At 40.2% G+C, this 24,994-nt stretch overlaps 1 protein-coding gene across 2 annotated transcripts in view; it reads left to right on the plus strand.

The window, feature by feature from the left end:
- Positions 1-24,994, plus strand: part of AFF4 (ALF transcription elongation factor 4) — a 145,676-nt gene that overhangs the window by 94,385 nt on the left and 26,297 nt on the right. For both annotated transcript variants that reach the window (XM_089673041.1, XM_089673042.1), the window contains 6 exons: positions 3,581-3,635; positions 4,705-4,742; positions 11,815-11,977; positions 14,448-15,347; positions 18,295-18,377; positions 22,322-22,550. In XM_089673041.1, coding sequence (XP_089529167.1) covers positions 3,581-3,635; positions 4,705-4,742; positions 11,815-11,977; positions 14,448-15,347; positions 18,295-18,377; positions 22,322-22,550 — 1,468 coding nt within the window. The remainder of the gene's footprint in view (positions 1-3,580; positions 3,636-4,704; positions 4,743-11,814; positions 11,978-14,447; positions 15,348-18,294; positions 18,378-22,321; positions 22,551-24,994) is intronic.

Consider the following 24,994-nt stretch of genomic DNA (forward strand, 5'->3'; position numbering starts at 1 on the left):
CTTATATTGGATGAAAAAGGGTTAAGTAGTCTCCCTCCTTCCCAAAGCCCCAGGTGGAAATGGCTTACCCTTTGAGATATAAAAGAGGTATGCTAACTGTAACGGAACCGGACCCCGACTGATCTAGGGTAATTCCGTTAGACTCTCGCTTCCCTGTCCGAACACCATCCACGGACCCCACCACTGACCATACAAGACTAGACAAGACCTGTCTTGTATTAAAACAGGAAATAGACTGCTTTATTTTAACACAGACACAAGATATAAATATTCAATGGAACATTTCCCCCCTCCCTGCATATGGACACAGGGCGGGGCAAACCAAATCTAGCAACCAGAGACACATCAGCAGGCACCCCCCACCAAGCCAATACACAAACACATACATCCCATAATAGTTTGCTTCCAAGCAAGACACACAATAGAACAATGGGATGCAATCATATGTCTAGTTCAGAATCAACAACCAGGAATAGTCTTCATATAGCTGATAAATATTGCTGTCACATCTGAAGTCATTCCAACCACATTCTCAGCGTCCATTAGTCACCCCGTGCCCCTAAGAGACACAGAGTGACTTACACATAAGAGGGATATGGGGAGCTGAGACAGGGTCTCCCCACCCATCCAAAGGGGGTTTTGTTCAATGGGCCCCCCCACCCAAAGTGACTCCTGTCACACTAACCTACAAAAATATTTTAACAATTAGCGCATGACACCCGATTTAGTATTGTAGCATCAATGTCAGAAAATGACATGTTTACTGAAAGTTCCAAAGGATTTTGATCAGTAATTTATAGCAAAGTAATATGTAAAGCTTATTGGTTAAATAAAAATAATTGGTACAGTCCTTGATCTATACTGCTGGCATGTTGGCATGGTGTGTCGTGAGCTCCTGGATTATGTAAAAGAGTATAAATGGATCACATGGTGTTTTACTAATTCTATTAAGCTGGTAACAGCCTCTTATCTTAGAGTACACTTGCTTGACTGTTAATTCTTACTGGGTATATTTTGTGCTTGTAGTTTGGCAAATTTTAAGGATCAAAATATTAAAAAGTGAAAAAACGTACGCGCTACTATGAATAATATTGTATGTGTATACTCAATATCATTAACGGCTAGTGCACAAAACCCATGTCTCAAATAGTGGGCAAATGTAAGGTCTAAATTCTATTATATGTTACATATGATATCTGTGTAGCGCTATATAATATAACAAAAAATGAAAAGGAAATACCATAAACTAAAATAAACAAAATCAATGCAAAGATCTCAAAACATTTTCTACATAATAAATTGAATAAAAAAAGTTCTTCTTAAACCATTCTCCTTCCTGTGACCACCAGGTTGCAGCTAACACAAAAACAGTGCACTAGTCCTCCACCCAATATCTGCTCACCTCCAGCAGTGTGACCTCACATCATACAGTGTTTGGTCTAGCCGCACTAATCATCCATGTCAGCAAGGCCAGTATCAGAGATAAATGCTCCAGCCATTCACCAGACCATGGTAAATTAGTAATAGCGGGCCGTAGGCATGATATCAAATTGCCTCACAGTCAGAAGAGTCCTGGAGCAGTGTGTATCTCCACTGAGCACTAAGCCGATCGTTTGTTACGTCGTGACGTCATCCGTAAGCTCCTCCCCTAGGAACGATCGGCTTAGTGCTCAGTGGAGATACACACTTCTCCAGGACTCTCCTGACTGTGAGGCAATTTGATATCATGCCTAGGGTCCGCTATTGCTAATTTACCATGGTCTGGTGACTGGCTGGAGCATTTGTCTCTCATACTGGCTTTGCTGACGTGGATGATTACAGTTATCTTGGATCTGAGGAGTTTTCAGTGGATACTTGTCACACTTGGTGCGGAGGAGCAAAAAATATGTACAAACTACTACTGATAAATATCAAATGCCCAGTGGTTAGCAGTAAAAAAAAAAAATATAGGAATACATTTTAAAAGCTAATTTGTAATATCAAATTGTTGTACATAGTCATTCTGATATACTACACAAAATTGGAACGTGATGTTTTCATACCTGATAGACGTTTTGGGGGGAAGCCCTGTGTATATGGCTTCTAAAATGAAACTGCATTGCATGAATTTTCATTCATGCAAAAATTGTGACTTTGTACCAAGTGTTCAGTCAAGTTACCTGCTAAAAAAGTGTTTTATTTATGGAAAGTAGAGAAATTTTTGGACAGGATAAAGCAGGCTGTAAAGGCAGTTTTTTTTTTCCTTAAAATAATAAACCTATTTGACCAAACACAAACAATATATAGTGAGCGCTAAGAAAAAAACTAGGAGCAGATAGCACATATGGTGAACCCACTCCATATCACAATAAATGCATCAAAACAAAAGGTACTCCAAGGCAAACATATCTCCTCCTCTCAGGGTTGATACATAGCCATCAATGGTATGTCCTGAAAAAAGAGCATGGTACAGATCGAGGCGAACTTGCAGACAGTCATTAGTACGTACATCTGCCCTCCTCTGTCTTCGCCATGGTCAACCGGAGCTTGGCACCTTGACAGCCGCAGCAGAGTCCCCGGGAACTTGGATGTCACTTTATCTAGGACTGTGGTTCATATGAATTGGGGGTGCAGTCATTCATTCCACTGAACACTTTTTTTTCTTCTTGTGCACTGAATTTGAAGGTCTTTTGTTTACATGGACTGTTTGTTTAGTCATCATTAATGATTGCACGCATTATATTACTTTTATATTAATATTTTTGATATGTATTAAATTTTGGTAACATTTATGGGCTACTGTATCATATTACACTTCACTTTTGTTCAGTGATTATTTTTCATTTTTTAGATTGATATATTTGTGTATTTTTTCATATAGAGTAGCACTTTTGATTTGATTGACCAGAGAATGCATTAAAGTAAAAAAAAAACAAAACTGCCTTTTGAACCACTTTAAGGTTAGTTTTATTGTTTTAGAAAATTCAAGCCATGAGCACCCTTGCAAGCACCAGTCGGCTCAACAGAAATCGGTTGAGCTGGGCGGAAAATGGTTAGTCAAACTATGGCTACGTCCTATCAGATGCAGTCACTGTTCAGCTGTTGAGCCAGCCTCTGTGGCAGCAGGTGTCTGAATACAGTAGCCCACAGTGGAGGCTCCTCCATCCACGCCGTTTAGCATGGATGGGGGAAATTGATTGATTTTCTTCTAATTCAGCCATGGGTTGAAAGAGAGAGAAATTGAGCCCTTTATGGATACAAATACTGGTATTTAGGCTTGAATAACCATTATTCTTCTCTTTATTTGAACCAGCAGTCTGTTACTAAGGAACACATGTGCTTTGGGTTGATTTGTTTGTGCCCACTAAGTGAAATGTAATCTTCTGTCAATGTCAATAAGTCAAAGGAGGTTTCTGCTCTTGTTTATAAGTAAAGGCTCCTTTCCTTGTTACTACTCAAAGGGACCTGAAACAAGGGTCTTTTTTAATTTGAGCATTGAATAAAATTGACTTGCTTCCCTTACAGGCTGTTGCATTACAGTTTCTTTTGATGTCACTTATTGATTATCTTAATAAAAATGCAACTGTTGCTTGTGTTGCAGTAATTTGAAAGAAGACTTGAAGCTAAGCAGCAGTGAAGATAGTGATGCAGATCAGGTATGTGTAAGAAATATTTGTCTTTTTTTTTTTTTCTTAAGTTTTATCTTCGGCAGAAGTATGAAGATGAGAAAAATGTATTTTAGCATGTTTATTAAATTGTAAAGTGTTTATGTAATAATGAGTACTTTGGATTATCAAAAGATCAAAGACATATGTAGCTTGTTTGAATTAACACACAAATGACCACTTTACGGGTTGATTTACACCAGCTGCTACACTTAATGCATGGTCACTAATGCACAGTGCAAAGCACTGATATTGGTATCTCGCACTGTTAACTTTTTTTTTGTTAAAATACTTTGTTAATGTGGTTGTAAACTCTTACATATACCTGGAAAAGTGCCGAGGTGATACAGAGTTTAAACAATGTCCAGAATTTATACAGAATTTTTGATCTTCAGCAGGTTGTGAGGAGGTGAAGTTGCACTCTGGATCTCCATGGAAGCTGTTTGGGGGGATGGGACACACCACCCTTCACACAGCATGCAAGAACAGAGCTGAGGCTGTGAATAGCAGGCTGTGTGCTGGAGCTCCCTCGCTTGTCACATTTTTACCTCTTGGTGTCAGGAAAACTTGTTAGAAGTTACGCCTACAAATACAGGCATGAGGCAGCAGAGACGAATAACACTTAGCGCTCTGGATTGAGACACATACACACTATAGATGCATATGTTTTGTTCATATGTCTAAGGTTTACAACCGCTTATGTACCATTCAATTAGTGGTGTTTGGATGCAGTGGTTTGCACCCCAACCTGCTCCGCTAAGAAAAAGTGTTTTTTTTTCAGTTCATGCCAATTTGCAACTCAGTGGTTTGAAATGGCGCTATAGGAAGTAAAGCAGTTTGCTTAATCTTTTTGTTGGGACTGTGCAGGGTAATGCTGTGAATGGGACCTAAGACTTTAAAGATCTTCCTTGCATTTGTATTTGATTTCTGTTTTCATAACCTTTTGTGGTTTTAAGGCAAGTAAAAGTTTAAATATTGGTTTAAAAAAAAAATTAAATGACACTTGTAGGTTTTAGTTTCATATATCATCTAAACTTATTTGTTTCTTTTTTATTTGCAGGACTGCGATAAGGCTGTACCAACCAATACACCAGGAAGGTAGGTTTGGTCAAGCATTTTCTTTTTAAAGGAGATTTCTACAGTATTTGGAAGTCTGTCATGTACTTGGTGCCCTTCCATGATGTAACTGCCAGCTGCATTTATGGTTTTTCATATAAAGTGCTAGCTTTGCTGAAACCCCACCTAGTGTATCCATATAACCATTCCCAATCTTGGAGGCTTCCGTTTTTTGCTAGAGTCCTTAGGTGATGTACTCCTTCTCCTGTTGGAGATTTTGTTTCTTTTTTTTTTTACCAGATTTCTTTTACTTTCTTCAAATGACACTTCTTTTAACATATGACTACCTATTGCCAGCTTACTCGCAGTTTTCAGGTCGTTACCCTTGGTGTATACCTTGGAAACCATATTTGGTCTTCAATGTTTGCATACTGGATCCTGCGCTTGGCGCTTATTGTGACGTGTGATACAATAAGTGGAAATCTCTGCAGGGTGCTGTGTAGGTCCTGGACCGTGGTCCATGCCTTTTGGCACCCAAACCCTGAAGATTCCTTCGGGGTATGCAACCATGACAAATTAATCCTGGACCCTGAATGAAACCAGTGGCATTGACAAGGTAAGACAGGTTTTCCCTGTTTTACTTATTGTCTCCTTGCTATAGATACATATCTATATCTTGATGGATCAGTAACTTACTCAACTTTGTGTTCTATACCTTACAAGACACATTACAGTGTTAACCATACAAGTGGTCTAGGAGTCACAGATTATGGGGTATTCTACACTCTGTGTGTGTTTTCCCTCTGATTTTTTATGTATTGTTCAGCCTTATAGGTAACATTTTTATAATGATTACCTATTTAAATTTGGCTTTCTTTTCACCTCATTACTCTGCTTATGAGAATCTTAACTTTGCATTTCCGCACACCATTTTAGACCATTGCTGCAAGCTTATTGTGTGCTGTCTCACCTGTTGCCTGATACTTCAGACACAGCCACAGGAACTTGCCATCTCATGTGGTTCCTTCATGCCAGACACACTGAACTCCCTCAATCTGCATCTATGCCTGTGAGTACCCTGCAAAGGGAAGATTCCTCATTTAGCAATGGTGGATTAAAAGCACTTTGGATTGGGAGAACATGGAGCAGTCAGTGGGTATTCAGCAGCAGCCCTGGTGAAACTTCAGCTACCTCTCAGGTTGATAGCAGTTTCCTTGTCCAGAGCCAGGTCTTTACACTCAAACTACTTCAGCCCCCTGAGTCAAGGGTTCCCTCACAGACGCATAACATGCTGCTTGTCTGACTAAAGCAGAATTCTTGGTCACTATAACTTATCCATTCTTTCGCCACTTTTGGAATCAGTGAGTACTTACAGCCATAAAAACTTTTGTCTCTCCTCCTCCTGATTATTTTCATGCATTACTACCTGTCTGGCGCACTTCCATTTTCAAAAGGCAAGGGGGACACTAACATTTTAGCAGAGGCTCCTGAAGATTTTTCAGCGCCAAAATGTCTTGGAATTACTACTTCAGCTTCTTACCACATGCTGGCTACTATGTACACACCTAGTACTGCACATGCCCCACATATTCCTGTGGACACAAGGCTTTCTATTCCTAGACAGTCCTTTCTCTATTCTTGATCAAGCCGATTAGGCCTTTTACAATGATTGGCCCAGCTCCAAGAGATTATTCATTTCTCCTGAAAACTTTGATGCCTTGTTCCCTATGGAAGTGGAATTTAATGAGAAATAGACTGAACCAGCCATTCTTGCACTAAATGCTTATTTCTACTGTCTATAATGAGGGCTAACCTCCTTTTATCCACATTTTCTTTTTCAGCTGGCCACCGACTTTCCATTAAAAAATATACAAATGGCTATATATCCACCTGATCACTTTTACAGTGCTCAAAAAAAGTTCTAAAGTGTAAAAATAAATAAAAAATTAAAACACCCCTGTCCCCTGTGCTCACAGACATGTAGGTCCTGCATGCATATGTAAAAAGTCATTGCACCACACATGTGGGGTATCACCACGAATGTCAGTTTGAAAGCCATAATTCTAGCACTAGAGCACACAACTCTAAACTGGTACCCTGTAAAGGTTTCTAAAGTTTTTGACAATTTTAGGTACCATAGTTTGTTGCCACTTCACAGGCGTGTGCAATTTTAAATCTTGACATGTTTGGTATCTACTCAACACAACATTATCTTTTCTATTTTACCAAAAGTTGGCTATTGTGCTTACATTAACAAATATCTTGCAACATAAAAAATTGCAGCAACCACCAATTTATTCTCCAGGCCTCTGCTTTCAGAAATTATACTATGTTTGGGGGTTCTAACTAATTTTCTAACAAGAAAAAAAAAGACATATTGTCCTGTGTTTGCTTCTCACTAGCCTCACTTGCTTCATTAAAGGTATGTATATTCCCCAATTATATCTATGTAAAACCTTCACTAAAACATTTGAACAAGAAAAAAAAAATGCAGATTTTAACATTTTCAAAATTGTCTTTGATAGTAAGTGGTTAAGGATTCAATTGATAGGCCTTTATGGGCTTTTTAAGTCCTTTACTCTGGCAGGTCAACCATGCAGCTGGCTATCACCACCTTGTCAGTTGCCCAGACTATAGCAAACGTGACTGGGGAACTCAATAGTGAACTTTCCCCTGATATAGGTAATTGTTTTTCTGTAAGATTATAGCTCTTGCCCTTGGATTTACTACTCTGCGTATATACCATAGTGTGATTCGTCAACTTTCCAGAATATCCTTACTTTCTGTTCATATGCGCAGAGTTTATTGGCTTATAATTGCTGACCCGGCTTGGGAAAGCTGCCTTTTGTCCATGCCCTTCGAAGGTGAGCTTCAGTTTGGACATTCCCTTGAGGATCACATTAAGGCAGCTACTTAGGGAAGGGGGTTTCTACCCCACTATCCACTTTTACACCTACCTATTGAATGGGCCTCCTCTACCTTATATTTATGATCTTTTTGCTCCCTCAAGGCATCATCCTCTTGTTGGTCCTTGCTTTCCTGGCATATTCCTCACCTCCCTTTTGGTTGATCCTTATCAGGCACCTCCCCCTACCCTGTATTGATTTGGGGTACTTGGGCCAAATCCTGACATCATTCTTATTAATTTTCTCCTTCAACATTACATTTTTGTTTAGATATAGTTCCGTGTTCAGGAACATACTTTAATTAGCACCGTTTAGTTGCCCCTCCATGAGAATTTCTCTGGTTTTTCTTGTGGCAGCCAGTGCCTTTTTTTTTTTTTCTTTTCTTTTAGTGTTACTAAACCTAGGACCCTGCATTCACTATATCCTCCACAGTACACAGAACATGTAAATACAATTATTTTAGTAAATATAAACTGCTAAATACCTTTTCTCATCAGCAGTTAGAGCAGTCTTATGACTTCTATTAGTATCCAGCCGAGCACTGGTTAAAGCTTGGAGGAGGAGGTTTCATTTTGCTCTAGGAGGATGCAGAAACCCTGACATCTGTTTGGACAGTGCTGATTGGCCCTGTGCTGATCACATGCACTCTCCCAGAAAAAAAAAAACTAGCAATACACACCAATCTGAGCATGTGTAGGGTGACTTTACACAATATGTCTTATTAGTAGATAAGAGGGGGCACTGTAAGAAGGGGAGGATCAGAGAAGTTGGGATCAAACAGCATTTTTACACCGTGCAGATGATTAACCCCTTAGGTTCCACAGTGAGTATAACCAGCTTGATTTACTGCATATACAGACTGATTTTACTGTTGTGGGCTTAGTAACTCTTTAAAGTCCTTGGAAATTTCCTCACTATGTGGGGAGGCTAGCTCACATGCCTAGAGCCCTGTTTACTATTTATTACCATAACAGATACAGCGTATCTGGCTTACAACTCTCAGACTCTGCCCTAAGCTCTGGAATGCCCTTTCCTCCACATATCGGGGTCAAGGATTAACAAGTCGCCTACTTTATGGGTTGAGAAGCCATTCTGATGGTGCTAGAAAAAGTCACCTTGCCCCTGTTCTCAGTTCTACCCTTATGCTTTTGTTCCCTTTCCACATGCACTCTGTAGTTTTCCCGACCCTTGCCAGCCCTTCTCACCAAGCTTCTCAAATGATATGACTGCTCTACAGACTTTTGCCCAAAGATCAGTTTTCCAATACTCTGCAATCCATCATGTAAGATAGTTCTAAACTATTGTGAAAACCCCATCCTAGAACCTGTTCCTTTTTTTCATCCTGCGATTTCTTTTGTTTGAAATCATCAAACAACTAGCCTTTGGTACCTTGCCAGTCTTAGATCGGCCTTTGTATATCCCGTTCCTTGGCTCTTACACTTTCTTAGCAAAAAGTTGCTCCTCTTTGTCGCTTTGTTGCAACCTTCTCCTCGCTTGCTGCAAATGTCCTCCCCCTGTGTATAAAGGGGTTATTCCCATCAAAGGACCTCTGTAAGATTAGAGCTCTCTTATTTCTGTTGCACTGGCAGTTGTACTGTAGTTCTGCCTTGGCTCCCGTGTTTACTTCTTGGGAGGCCCCCTTTTTCTTATGTTACATGGGGGCCAAGTTTCATGGAAGTAGTTTTTGCTATTCTTACCGCCTCCCCAAGTCCTGTTCTGGAGGCATATCAAACAGTTTGACTCCCCTTTTAGTTGAGGTCAGGGCTGTCATATCTTCCCTTAGGAACTAACCTATCTACTGTTTCCACACAGGATGGTCCACCTATGGGATCCTTCCTGGCTAGGTGATTATTTAGTATTTTTTTTCTAGGGCTTCTGCATTCGGGGAATGAGTCCCTCTTTTCCTACCTGAACCCATTCTCCCAAGTACATCAGGGCTCTTTACAGCATCTAGCATCTGTTTTTTTTTAAGTAACAGGGCCATCACCCAATCTTCTTGTTTACATTTTCAAAACTGTTTTTTGGCAGGTGGCTGTTTGAGCCTCTTGTGATGTGTGCTTAAAGGATAAAATATAAAATTTGATAAAATATGATAAATGCAAAATTCTTTTGCAGGTGAAAAAAAAAAAGTGCATTAATAATTTTTAGACAATGGACCCTGTAAAGCATTGCCCCCATGATCAGCAGATCACGGGTGTAATGCCAGGCTCTTGCAAGCTCTCAGTACTTCATATGGGCAGGCAATTACTGAATTGCAGAAAGAATCGACGAACTATAATAGTACTCACCAGCGCCCTTGCAGTTTGTTGCAAACTACAAGATGTTGGCCGTGGAGGCCGCTGGTAGCTATAGTTCATTAATTCATAGAACTCTTGACACCATGTTTCAATTGTGACAGCGGGTGTGGAAAGAAGATCCCCCACCCGCTGTCACAGGGAAGAGGAGGCAGGAGCTGAAAAACGTTACATGTTCCACCTTAAATATGGGTGGAGCATGTAATATGTTCCAAAGGTAAACTTAGCCTTTAAGCCGCAATGTGCTTCTCCTTTCAACTGCCTGGTTCCATTGACCCTTGTTTTGCCTGTGGGGCCTCTTATTGTTATGGTTATTTTGTTGCCCACCCCTCGAATTATTGTTTGGGGACAGCTATGGTCTAAGAAATAATTCCCATGACCCCTTGTGATTAACATGATATATAACTGCAATTTTGATGTACCTGCAAATTCCATTTCTTAATATTTATAATAATAATCTGTAATATAGTACAAGACACAGGTCCCTCCCCTCTTTTCTCTGGGATCTCCTTGTTGCTTTAAAAAAACAAAAACAAAAAAAAAAACTGGAGCCTCACGGATTGGGCAGATTTATACACTTTGGGGTGGTCCTACTAAAGTTTTTGCCAGTGTCCAATCACCTGAAGGTAGCAATGTATATCCCATGGTCTAAGAATCAATTCTGTGCCCTATATGGTTCTTCAAGATTTTTGTTACATGAAACAAGATTAGACATTCTAACTTCCCATTGACCTTGCTTGCTGTGTGCCTGTTCTTGGTCATTGAGCTTCAAATTCTGACAGTTTCTTTTTATTTAAGCAGTTTTTCTGTTTTTATAATAAACTGTAATTATTTGTTGACACTTGGTTTTGACAAATTCAGTTTATAGCAGTAGCAAACCACGACCTAAAAAAAAGACCTAAAACAAAAAAAAAACCCTGCAAGACAATGACTACATCGCATACTAGCACATTATGTGAAACTTACCTTAATACGAAGCCGTCCAGCAGCGCGCTGTAACTTTTGTGTTTAGATATAAAAAAATATGATAAATACATTTCCCCCCTTTTTATAAGTGATCCTATACCCTCTAAGCTCTTTATACTGCTGAGACCTGGGTGAGGACAAGTCTGATCATTGGCGCAGAGTAGGCGGAGTTCCCAGCGCAGCTAGAGAATTGATCATGCTATGCTCTCATGCTTAGTGTGGTCAGTTTGTAATAGGAAAACAGAGGGACTGGTAGGAACACCAGGGATTTCATACAAAGGAAGTAATACAAAGAGCAGGATACTTTTTCATACAAGTACATGGTATAGCAGGCTCATATCGAGAATATGAAATGTTGGGTTGACAAATTCTTTAACTCTTCATTTCTTTGTAATGGCTGTTTAGTTTTTTTCATCATTATTCTTCTTTTTCATGGAGTGCATATATACTTCCTGTATACATGTATTTGTTAAATAAGTAAAAAAATAAAGGTCACAGAAATATATTCATATCAACCTGCATGGTTTATCTCTTAGATTAGGAAGCATAGATTTAGATGTTAATCTTTTTGTTTTACAGCATGCCTGAGAGAGTGCACCTAGCTTGGGTAAATAACAAAAGCTACACTTTCCAGTCCAAGCACCTTTTTGTTATTTATGGCATGATTTATCAATGTGGTTCATTTGTAGAGTTCATATTTTACTAACAGGTGTGTCCCATGCAAAAGTTAGTAATAGTGTTTAGCATTAAGCTTCTCCAGTGAGGAAGATTATTTTATTGTAATTATCGTGGATTACACGAAATTCTGTAAAGGTTCTGTTTCATTATTTCTGTTGTTGTGAAATTTAGGATCGGAAAGACACTTAGTTATTTTATTATGTAATCTATAATCTCTACTACAACCTGCCCATCAGGATCTGTGTATTTTTCATTTGTGTGCATCTCTAGTAACTCGGATCCTTCCCAGCATAACAGTGAAGGAGCTGACAATTCCAGGGATGATTCTAGTAGCCACAGCGGGTCAGAGAGCAGCTCAGGCTCTGATTCTGAGAGTGAGAGCAGCTCTAGTGACAGTGAGGCAAACGAACCATCACGTAGTGCATCACCTGAGGTAAGTGAATCCTTTACATCCTTACAATTAATCCTTACATCTAATCGAAATGTATTACTAGTTTTCCTTTCATTCCATTGTGGTTAACAGTGTTCATGTTATCAATTTTATGTCTGTAGATTACTGTTTAAACATTTTCGTGTTGAATGTAAATATTCAGTATATAGCTGCAAACTATCAAGGTTGTGAGCTTTATTTTTGGTATGTTTATGAAAGTACCTGGATATTCAGGCCACTCTTTTGACAAAATACACCCCCTGAAAAATGTGCAGATGTGGCTAATGCACCATGGCTTTTTGTGTACCGCATGCCATGGTCCCTGATTTTTCACTGTGGCTGCCAAGGGCACTCTTTGTATTTCTGTTATAGAATATAGAGAGTAAATTTATGTAGCTGCTGTGTTGAAAAGCCTCTTCAAAAGCTAGCATCTAATATAACTTCTCCTATATCCATCATGCCTCAGTTTTTGTTTTTAGTGCTAGTGTCCTAGGAGTATAGATGTTTTTGCTCCAGCTCTGCTAGTAAAAGTCTAACCATATTTTGTGATAGCCTTTTCATCTTTGCCTTTTATTTGTGGATTCTTCTTCCATTGCCTTCAATCACGTAGCTGGACTGAATGCGCAGAGCTAGCATAGATTTTGACCTTCATGCACTGGGCTCTGCATTGTTGCACTTTCCAGACCTGTCTTTGAAGACTCTGAGTAAGGCTGGTCAGGCTAAATCATTGGGAACTACCTCAGCAGTCATAACCATTGAGAGCCATTTCAGATAACATTAACAAATGGTAAGGATTAAGGCTGGGGCAACAAGTGCTGACGTCCACTGGTAGGAGTGTCACACACACACTTCATGCTCTTTCCTGCCAGTCAGAGAGCTTGCAAACAACCTAGTTTAACTTTGCTTTCTGGTCCATTACCAGTGCCCACTTACAGTGATCTGTCACCTACAGCTACTCTCATCAGCACCAACTGCCTTGGGTTTTTTATTAATTGAGGCCTTGCCTCACACTTTGAGCCTAGTTGCATTTCTGCTATGTGGCTGTAATATGTCTGCCCAGAGACACACAGAGGACAGTCCCACTGCTACGGGTGAGCTCAACCCATACATCCCCCAATAGTCCCGGAGACATCTACTCAGTATCCTCGAGTTCCCTGTAATTTGGGACATGTAACTTATTGGCATTGAGTCTTCTTTATTGGGGACTTCCTCAGCTCCGTCGGGTGCAGTTGAGTCTTGTTAGTTTACTGTATTCCCATGAACAAGTTCTTAGATTATAATAAAGTATTGCTTTTCACAAAGCTGTCAGTTTCACACTGTAAACATGTGGGCAGAAAGGGAAAACAGGGAGGCTGCAGTGTTAGTGCAGATTTAGCTTTTTCAGGGCTTGGGAAAGAAATGGGTTAGTTTGGTAAAAGATAGACCAGTCCTTTTGAAAAGGAGGAAAAAAAACACGCTCCGTAGGCTTTTTTTCTAAACCTTTTTTCTTTTTGTTTTGTTTGGGTTTTTTTTTTTTTTTCTATTAATGGATGTGTTTTCAACACCACCTAGCTCTGCATATTACAAGCTTGATAACGGAAAGAAAAAATGTCTCAAAATATTGCTATGCAGTGCGGTCTTGTCTGTTTCGACTCATTTCTTTTGATCTGTTTTTTTTTTAATACGATTTAAAAAACATATTATATAGGTTCTTTGGCTGGTTAGCAAACTGTTGACCACAGGGATTAGGCAATGCACATGACAAATGGGTACAGTAGATTAATTTTATGATGAAATCTGCTTTACACATCAGCTTAATGTTGCTTTTCTCTACAGCTATCAGTTGTACATAACTTACTATATTTCTTTTGTCTCTTAAAGGATAGGTTCACCTTTAGGAGCATATTACATGTTACAACCATATTTAGGGTGTTACATGCTCCTGTGTAATCTCCTTCTGCCACCAAAGCTCCCCTCTCTGTGACAGCGGTGGGAATCCTCTCCACGCACCCACTGTCACTTTTTGAAAACAGCATGGCTGTGCAAGGCTATGCCGACACAGCCGCATCATTGATTTACAGATTTCTGTGAATGAAAAAACTACAAGTACTCCTCTAGCTTTGTAACTGAAAGCCCATAAGGGCACAAAGTTTGAGGATGACTGTTCAGGAGCTTGACATTGCACCCTCGATCTACTGAGCTCAGTACAATGCTTTGCAGGCTCCAGTAAAATAGATTTTAAATGCACTTTTTTTTAAAACTACAAAAATATGTGCATTTATTTATTTTAAAGGTGAGCTTAGCCTTTAACAGTACACCTTCTGACAGGAATTCTTTCAAATCAGGTTTTTTTATTGCACGGTTCCTTATTTGCATCTTTCCTGGAAGGTATTTGAATACATTTTTTGCTGAGTGCTAGTTTGCCTTGTCATCTGGGAAGACAGTGACTCTCTAATGTATTGTTATGATAACTTTTTTTGTCTTCTGTTTAAAGCCTGAGCCTCCACCTTCAAATAAGTGGCAGTTGGATAACTGGTTGAATAAGGTGAACCCACACAAAGTGTCTCCAGCGTCTTCAGTAGAAAGCAATATTCCTTCATCGCAAGGCTACAAAAAGGAGGTTCAAGAGCAGGGCACTGGAGCTGGCTATACAGAACCAAGTGGACCAAAGGAGTCCAATGCTTCTACACCAATCAGAGAAACAAAGGCTGCACAAAAGGGTTCTGAGGGGAGCCGAGGAAGACAAAAGTCTCCAGCTAACAGCGAAAGTGCAACTCAGCGAAGAAACTTTGGAAAGAAACAACCAAACAAACCAGCAGTTGAGGCACCGAGAAGAGAACTTAAAGTGGAAAGTGTAACCACTGCAGAAACAACTACCAATTTGCCTGCTAATAGACAGAAGGCAGCCACAAAGGGTTTACGAAAACCCAATATAAAAAAAGAGCCCAAGTCCTCTCCCCGGCAAGCAGCTGAGAGGAAAAAGTACAAGACCTCTAAACCATCTCAGAAATCCAAGGAATTTATTGAAACTGATACCTCATCCTCTGATTCAGATGAAATTGAAAGCCTTCCTCCTTCATCCCAAACCCCCAAATATTCAGAGAGCAATAGGACTCCTCCAGCCAAACCCTCCACTGAGGAGGATGATAGCTTTTTCCGACAGCGATTGTTCTCTCCTATGGAAGAGAAGGAGCTTCTTTCACCACTGAGTGAACCTGAAGACAGATATCCGCTTATTGTAAAGATTGACTTGAGCCTATTATCTCGAATACCCGGGAGACCTGCTAAGGATACTGAACCTCCTAAGGTTGAAAAAACTGCCCCTGAAAAACATCCGAAAGAAACCCAGAAACAGGCTGATAAAACATCTACAAGTGGAAAGAGGAAGCACAAGGTCGGTAATCACGTTTTGCTTTGCTTGGTTATCATTTTTGTACTTTTTCCATTACTATGCGATTCCTAAAATGTTATCCGAGAACATTACTACTGTGCATAGGATTGACATAGGTAGTTTAACCTCCCTAGCGGTATTCCCGAGTGTAGCTCGGGGTAAAATGTCTATACCAAAAGCGGTAACCCCGAGCTACACTCGGGCTTACCATGCAGCGCTGCATAGGGAGTCCCTGCAGCACTTACCTTGTCCTTGGCTCCCGCGATGTGTCCCCTGCAGTGTCCCCGGCCATCTCCTCCGGCGGATGCCGGCATCCGGCTCCTGTGTTCCGGTCCCTGTGACGTTGGGACGTACGGGCGCCGACGGCGGCGGGAAATTTGAAAATTTAAAAAAAATGTAATTTTTTTCAAAACGATTTTACATAGTAAAACATTGCTGTTTCAACCCATTTCACATACATATTGTCCCTAGTGCTTTGTCCTGTCCCCTGTCTGCATTTTGATTGTTCTTTCTGCCTGGAAACGTAGAAAAGTCCATGGCGTCCAAAAAGTGTCCCTTTAGGTCAAAAGCGGGTTTAGATCAGCTAGAGAACAGCGATAGTAAATCAGAACCACTTGCAGAATTGAGTGATAATGATTCGCGGAGAAATTCGTCATCAGACACTGAAAACAATTTTGCGACTTTGCTCAGCGATGTGCGAACTTGGAGCTATATTTCAAATTTCAGTGTTTTTGGTTTGATTATATTATTGAATTAAATGTATGATTTAGACTCTTGTTCAGACAGATTTCAGTGAGTTATTCCTAAAAATTACAGCATACAATAAAAAAACGACATATTTCCATGCAAAATAATGGTACCGCTTTCAGCACCAAAAATATGAAATAATCATACTGCTAGGGAGGTTAAAGTGGCTGTAAAGCCTCATTGTATAACACAGTTTAAAATATAGATTAAAGGCAAAACATTTGTGTATACATATAAAAAAAAATTTTAAATACTTTTTTTTCCCTTTTTGCAAGTGATCACGTACCCTGTGTTCTCAGAGTAGGAGAAACCGCAACACACTGAACTTCCTAGAGAAAAAAAATACCTAGATCAAGGTTTGATCTAGTTCAGGGCCAGGGTTAGTGTTTGGTTCAACGTCAGGGTCAAAGGTCAGGATTTTTTTTTTTTTTAAATTGGTACCAGTGTCTGTGTCAGTATTTTAGGTAAAAAAAAAAAACAAAATGCTCACTATTGTTTCTGGGCTGTACTACAGGTACAAACAAATTACATACACATATAGGGTATCGCTGCGATCATCAGTAGCTGGAAAGTTTATTTTGGGTTGTTCTTTGGTGGTAGGTTATGGTAGTAACAAGAAACACACAGCTAAATTAAAAACATTTTTTACTATTTTGAGCCAGTTTTCCTTTGATAATAAAAAACAAAATCAGGGGATATCCATTATCATTTACAACCAAATGAAAGCCCAATTTGTCCTGAAAAAAAAAATGTATAATTCACCTGCATGTACAAAGTAGTTGTGATGATATGTACGGTTTCACTAACACATGTCAAAGTTGTAAAATTTTACTTGCTTATCTCTGGAGTCATAGATTTATTTAAATATCCATGGGCTTGTATACTGATATTAGGGGAACAGAGCTTCCAGGCTGTACTATTTCACTGGCAAGTGGTCCATGTCTGTAAGTTTTGTGGAGCTGAACTAATACATAGCAAATCTTTCTTTCAAATATGAAGGAAGGTTACATTATCCACAAGACAGTTGAGCATAGGTATGTGTTTCCTTATTCACTTGGGCCGGAGAGGCAATTTCGAGTCATTTGATTTGAATTTAGATATTATCGGTGTTTATGCAGGAAAAAAGTGAATCCCTTTTGGCTTTAAAGTATCTGGGGCAACTTTAATATGATATATCAAAAATAGTTTTTTGTAGGGAACAGGTGCTTTTTCAGTTTTCTTTAATAGGTATTATGAAGAATAGGGTGAGTTAAAGCGTTATAACTGCTCAGAAAGGAATGTTTCTCTGCATCTTCCCACTGTGAATTGTCTTCTATAAAAACAATGTGACCAAGCTAGGCGAAATGAGTCGGTGGGGGTGTGGTTTGTAGAACTGTACTGGCTAAGGCCCTTTAATATCTTCATCTCATCTACTCCCATTTGTGCTGGGTGTGTTGCATTCCCTATTCATATAAAAACAATCTGTTTAACTTTCACTGCTTTCAAAGTCCATCATGGTTACTGGTGTGTGGAAACAGAACTTAGCCACACTGTGACACTGGTAAAGTGTGAAAGAGGCCCTCTTGTCTTCACCTACAGATATGAAATACTAGTTTGTGACAAAACATAACTGTTTGAAAGTTTTCTGAAGGCAAAACTAAAGGCAGAAAGACCCACAAACAAAGAACAACTGAAGAAAGCTACAGTTAGAGCCTGGCAGAGCATCAGAAAGGAGGAAACCCAGTCTATGGTAATGTCCATGGGTTCCAGACTTCAGGCAGTCATTGCCAGTATAGGATTTTATTTATGATTGTATTCATTTGTACAATTACTTTTGGTCCCTTTGAAAAAAGGGGGATGGCTGCTCTTAAGAGCTGTAATTCCTAAACCCTTTTTCCAATTTGGATGTACATACCCTCAAATTATACCTGAGAGTGTGCACTTTCAGCCCATATCCATTATTTAACTATAGCTTGAATATGTTTTGATCAATACCTGAAAAAAAACTAAAATTGTGTCTGTGTCCAAATATATATGGACCTAACTGTATGTTATCTCTCCAACAGAGATGCCATAAAATCTCAGCTTTTTGTTGATTTCACCCAGCTTCCTATTATGCTAAAATCATATTTGGCATGGTCTCATTGGGAAAGAAATATCTTGCTTGTTTTCTTTTTGACACATGGTCTCCTGTTTTTTTTTTTTTCGGTTTTGTTTTCTACAGAATGATGATGAATCCAGAGGGAATGAGAGCAAGAAATCAAAGCTGGAGGAAAAAGCATCAAGCCACAAGTCATCCAGCAGAGAGTAAGTTATGATATGTAATAGGGTTTGTTATTGGTGATTGTCAGTATCGGCTTTCCCTTAACCGCTTCCGCGCCACCCTATAGCAGAAATACTACTACAGGGAGGCACAGGTGCGCAATATCACACATCTACATGATTTTGCAGTTCGCCATTCACAGCCTCGGCTGTCAATCACTGGGTCCTGGTCGGTGATAGCAGAGCCATACAAAGCAGTGTGCTTACAGTGAAACACAGCATAATAGTGTTGAGCTTTCTTTCAGGGCTATTTGATCGCCTGTGCGATTTTTATTTTTTTGCGCTATAAAAAAAAAAAAAGACTGACAATTTTGAGAGAAAAAAACAATATTTTTGACTTTGCTTAGTAGTTTCAGAGGTTAAGAATGGGCATATCCTGGAGATGTAGCAGAGGTGAAGTCTACAAGATTTGGACAGTGATTGGCTTTGGGGCTGAAAGGACAGATGGGAGTACCCTGGCATGAGGGGAAGGAACTGATGGTTGTATTATTGATCTTGTTGGAGAAGTCAGGGGATGGGGCACGGGCTGGAGGGAATGGTGTGAGTTCAGTTTTAGAAAGTTTGAGAACGTGGAATGACATCCATGCTGGTATGTCACTTAGTAGGTTAGTAATGTGAGAGGAGACTGAAGGGGTGAGGTGAGGAGTAGAAAGATTTGTGTCATCAGCATAGAGAAGGTACTTAAAGCCGTGGGAGTTTATCAAGTAACCAAGGGAGAAGGTGTAGATGGAGAAGAGAAGGGGTCCAAGGACACAATCTTGAGGGACCCCTACAGAAAGAGGAAGTGGAAAGGAGGAGACAGTTATAGGTAACGCTGAAGGAGCGCTGCGATAGGTAGGAGAACCAGGAGAGAGCAGAGTCTCGGAGGCCAAGAGAGTTGGGTTTTTTGAGGAGGAGGTGATCGTCAACAATATCAAAAGCCGCAGAGAGGTCAAGTAGTAAGGATATAGAGTAGTGGCCATTGGTTTTAGCAGTTAATAAATCATTAGTGAGTTTTAGTAGGGCAATTTCAGTGGAGTGTAGTGAGCAAAAGCAGAAGAAAAATAAAGACGTAAGCCCAATGCATATACTGAACTAAAAAATAAAGGAGTCTGGGGAGAATGATTAGTATACTTTGTGGCCAGGCTTGTCTTCAGCCCAACAAATCTGCAAAATTCTGTAAGCAGATGGAATCATTACACTTTTCAAGCCCCCAAGCAGTCAAAGGACAGAGGTATCTGCTTGTATTTACCTTTTGGTATAGGTCTGGCAATGCTGGCTATGTTTTTCTCAAGGGAACACTGTTTTTGGATATATTTTTGAGGACTAAAGATCAAATTTCAAAGTACTGTTTCTTAGAGTAACATAAAATATTGCACAAATTTGCTGCAAATAGGTGGCATGGAGTAGGCGGAGGCTATTTAGATTTTGACCTACTTTTAATCACTGCTATTTAAGTCTTAAAGTTATGGGACTGTATGTAAGCTCACCATACTCTGCAACCAAAATGTCATAGGGACCCTTTTTTAATTTTTTTACTTCTAATTAATTATTTTTATGTAATTCAGATTTATGGAAAAGATCAGTTCATAGACCAAAAACCAGAAAGTTTCATAGAAGACAAAAATGCACTCATCCTTTAAATGTTAGCTCCATTTTAAATTATCATTTTGGGTTGGCAGTAGTGGGTTTCTAAGTTCTGAACATTTTTAACCTTAATGCATTTCCTGCATTCAGGGAAAAAACTCACCACTAACTGTTCCCTCTACCCCTCCAGCTGAGTCCTGTCAATGATTCAGCATGTCCCAGTTGCAGCTTTTTTCTCTTCACTTTCTGGTCTCGCAGGAGACATAAGCAACAGCAGGACCCATATGCTTCTGTTACTGTCAGTCAAATTCTGTGAGGCTGAAGCTGGGGATGTGGCCGAGCCATGCTGTGTCTATGAGCACACACTGCCTGGCTCGGAAAACCCACCTGCACAGGTGCTTCTATAGCACATGGCTTGCTGTGGCAGCACCCACAAGAAAAAGGAGCAGAGAATGCCAGTGGGGGACTCCAGAAAAGAAGATAAGAGACCACACAGAGTAATTAAAATGGTATTAAAGCTTCTTTTACAATACAGGGATGTTTGATTCCTATCGTCTGATGCCCAGGGACATGTAGTTTCGGGTGCCAGGCAGGTAGTTTTTCTCTTCCTTTAGCCCTGCTTCGGGCAAGCAGCAGGCTCGCCTGTCAGGTGAAGCAATCGGCGGTAGCGCTGCCGCTGATTGCTTCACACAGTGCCGGCCTCTCTGCACCCTGGGCATGAGGTTACCCGGGCTCTGCTTGCCCATCTGTGGGCCCACCTCGCCATCTCCTAGAGAGGAGGAGAAGAGTGGACAAGTCAGCTCCCCTCCCCTCCTTGTGCTGACCTGGAAGTGACATTACAATGTTGGGAGATTGTAATGCAATCCCTGGGAATGAATGTAATATGGTGCAAATGTTTTTTGGTTTTTTTTAATTGTAAAAAATTAAAGTTACACCCAAGCAGATACCACCCCCCCCCCCCCCCAAAATAATTTTGAGACCCCCACATATACACACATACAAACATAAAAGCACAGGCTGGGGCGCCTATACATGAAACTGTTGATTGCGATACACATGTTACATATCACCGCACACACTGGGATAAGAGCAATAATTCTAGCACCCGACCTCCTCCTTAACACTAAACTGCTGACCTACAAGGAGCTTTAAAAGTGGCAATATATAGAAAATATAGGATACTGAAGTTCGTTGCCATTCACGAGCACGCACAAATTTGAGGTTTGACAAGTTGGATATCTATTTACTCGCTGCAACCTCATCTTTTATATTTTACAAAAAAATAGGGTAAGTTATTGCTTTTTTGTGCCCTAAAATTAACTTACTTGAATTACTTGCTAAAATTTTGCGGTGAAATCATGCGACATAAAAAATTGGAACTACCACTGTTTTATTCTCTAGCGTCTGCTTTCAGAAAATATATCATGTTTGGTGGTTTTGTATAATCTTCAGGCCTAAAATTATTTTTTTAAATGTGTGCAAAAAACGCAAAAATGGCTCTGGCAGCGAAAGGGATAACGTATAAGCCCTGAGCCACCCTTTCATGATGAGCAGCCAATTGTTGTTCATCACAGTGCAAGGTCTCTCCCCTCCCTGCTAGTTCCTGGGTGTGGGGCTGGAGAGAGGCAGGGAGGGGAGGAGGAGATGAACAGCACAATGGTAAAAATATTACACATTTAAGTCTCCATAAAACCTCTTTTGTTTTTAAAAGCCCCCCCCCCCCCCAACATTCCTAAAATCACTTCCGATTTTAAATACGGTTTTGGTTTAAAAAAAATTTTATCAGAACAAGTAGATTGTCATGAGGGACAAGTAGATTGGGGCCCTGATTTAGTCCCTGGATAAGTAGTTTTGTCAAAAATTTCCAGACCCCCGCAATATGAAAAAATGTGGCCCCCTCAGGTTTGAGTCATAATGTGCTAGTATGGACTGCAGTACTAGTATATTATGACAGACTTGCCAACAAACTGAGCCCTGCAAAGCTGTTACAGCTCACTGGCACTTTCATCTTCACCCAGTCTTTCTTCCGGGTTGGGAATCTTCGGCCTCTTGAATGGCCAGGCAGTGGTGACTTCAGTCCCACGCATGCATACAGGACTCACATCAATGTGGCATGCATAGCGGGCCATAAATGTGGTCTGAACTGCACATATATGTAGCTCAGATCACATTGCCCACTGACAGGCAGGGGGAAGATTTATGACAGAAGAGGGTCTCTTCTGTTATAAAAGCCATGCCTGTCAGCGGATTTTGCATTTCCCAAGCTTACTACCACTTTAAATATAGCTTTTTTTGTTTTAAATAAAAAAATTGGCTTTATTATCACTTTAATGTCTGCAACTATATATGTATTTTTTATATAGGTCATCTAAGCAGAATCCAGTAAAAGAGAAAGATCCTCTGCCATCTCCAGCTCCACCTGCTCAGCAGAAGGACACCAAGACAGAGCATGGGCCACGGAAAAGATCAGCCAGTCAGTCATCCTCATTAAAGTCTAGCAGCAGCACTAAAGAGAGCAGTACTAAGAGCAGCTCTTCTGCGAAGCAAAAGAAGACTGAAGGGAAAAGTTCTAGTAGTGCTAAAGAACCCAAGGTAAATCTGATCAGTTCTAGTACGGCTTGTTTGCTGTGAGGTTTATCTGCTAAAACTGATACCTGTTTAACGGTTTAACTATTTACCTTTCCCTGGAAGGGCATATATTTGAAAGCATGTGTTATTTTGGGTGAGTTCCTGTGGGCTGTATTAAAAGTTCAGCCTTTACACATTCTCTCATGACAGTCTCTTGATCTGATGTCTTTGGGCCCATACAGCTGCAACACCATCAGACAGGTTATTATTAAACTGTTTTCAGGTCAACTGCAGGCACCTCCCCTCTCTTTCTCCAATGCCCAGACTGGAATGCTTGTGTAAACAGAGCTTTGCTGTTTGGAACAGAAGCTGGACTAAAAGACATTGTAAGGTCACTTGATTGTTGTAATCATTTAGGCTACATGCACCCGGCATTTGTATATGACAGCAGCTAAACTAAAAAGTTGAAATGCCCTGCAGATGGTTGCGGTTTGTAAATGAGTTTAGCTGCATTTAGGCGCATTTAGCTGCATTTAGGTTCAGGTATTTTTCTTTCTTTCCTCAGTACCCCATTCTTGGGGGGGATGTTATAACTCAGAAACCCACTTTTCTACTTTGTAGGTAGTTTTCTAAGGTAGGAGATAAAGCTGTGTAATTGAAATGAAGTGTAGAGCAAAGCTGGTGCCTACCATTGTGTGCCTGCTGGAGAGGAGAAGTTGTTTGAGGGCTAGTTCACATACACTTATTAATATTATTATTATTGTACAGGATTTATATTGTGGGTTTTTTGGTTTGTTTTTAATCCAATATAATCTTATTGAAAAATCTTAATTGTTGAGATTGCTGCCTCTCTGCTGATCAGCTCTGTTTAATATGCAGTCAATGGTATTGGATGCCAACAATTCCTTTGATAACATTGAATGGCAATAACTATTGTCCGCACTGTCTAAGTTCAGGTTCAGAGATAGGTTTATATTATATGGGTGAAGCTTTTGTTCACTGGTCCAAGGGCAGCTATTGGGGAGGTTCAACCTTCAAACTGAGCTGAGGCACACGTCAAGGAAGCCCATTGTTGCCAGTGCTCTTCACCATAGCAGCTATGATCTGTGCTAATTCTAACATTATTGGCTGGAGTTTGGGGTGTACTTCGAACTCACTATTAATTGAACTATGTCCGCCCTGATGTTACTTGATGGCACCTCCCCACAGGCTGACTCTGTCATCTAGAATATACCAGTTACTACGGGATCGTGGTTACTCCCAAACTCTCTGACATTTGCAGTCTTAACCTATCTCCACTTCTGCAGCGCTTTAGGGATAACGTTGAGATGTGGATTAAAAGAAATAAACAGAATTCAAGGACGTAATTTGTTGGGAGTAAGTTTACAAACTTTAGGATCTTACAGAATAACAGGAGTAGGCTAGAAATAATTGAAATATAATGTGTTTTTACATTACATTTTGGCCATAGATATGCTTTAAAGTGGTTCAAGAGCAGTATTTCTCAACCTTTTTTCAGTCAAGGCACCCTTTAAAATGATGCACAATCTTCAGGCACCCCATTCTAAAATGTAAAAAACGAAACTAATAGTTTTACATAATGTGGCAACATGCACACATGTAGGACACCCAACTTTGGAGGTGATTTATTATTCCAAAGCAAATACATCTTTGCATACTTGCACTGACTAGAATTCCACTTTCTCTTCTCACTCAATTAGTGTGAGCCCCATTGCTTAAGGAGAGGGGCAAACAAGGATGCTGTGCAGGCGCCCAAGGTGCTCCTTATCAACTAATGATGTCATTGGTTGTTAGGACACCAGCTGCTAGAAGATTGTAATGGTGCCTAATGAAAACCTGTGGCTTTGTATAGCCAAAAGGCAGACTTGATCTACTTGTTGGCTTGTGTAAAAATCTGAAGGCACCCCAGGATGTGGTTGAAAAAGACTTTTCTAGAGGCTTATGGTTTTTTATCTTCAGGTATTCTATGCATGAAGGTAAAGATCCTTCAATGTGCAGCCCCCCCCCCAATACTTATCTGAGTCCCATCTCCATGTAGCAATGTGCACAAGAGCAATGTCTCTCCCTCCTGCTGAGACACAGCAGGTGCAGCCACAGGCTTCTGCTGTTGTCATTTTACAGCAGGGGTACAGGGCCGACCATAGACACACAGATGAAGCTCAGGAACGAGCACGTTCTGGGGGCACTTAGCGGAGAGGGGGGATTGGGGGTTGGAAGCGCCAAAAGCATCGGCGTGAGACTGAAGGAGAGGTGGACCACTGCACAGAGCAGATAAGTATGACATGTTTGTTGTTTAAAAGAAAAATGTTAAACCTTTAATATCATTAACTCCCTGTCCAGAGACACAAGTGAAGGAAAATCCCCTCTTAGATGGCACAAGTTTCCTAGGCAAGATTTACCGTTTCTTGTTCTTGGGACAACTCTAAAATGTTGACATTTCGACAGGT

This window comes from Staurois parvus, unplaced genomic scaffold, assembly GCF_062004578.1.
Source record: "Staurois parvus isolate SC_StPar_1 unplaced genomic scaffold, SC_StPar_1.0 ptg000133l, whole genome shotgun sequence".
Lineage (NCBI taxonomy): Eukaryota > Metazoa > Chordata > Amphibia > Anura > Ranidae > Staurois > Staurois parvus.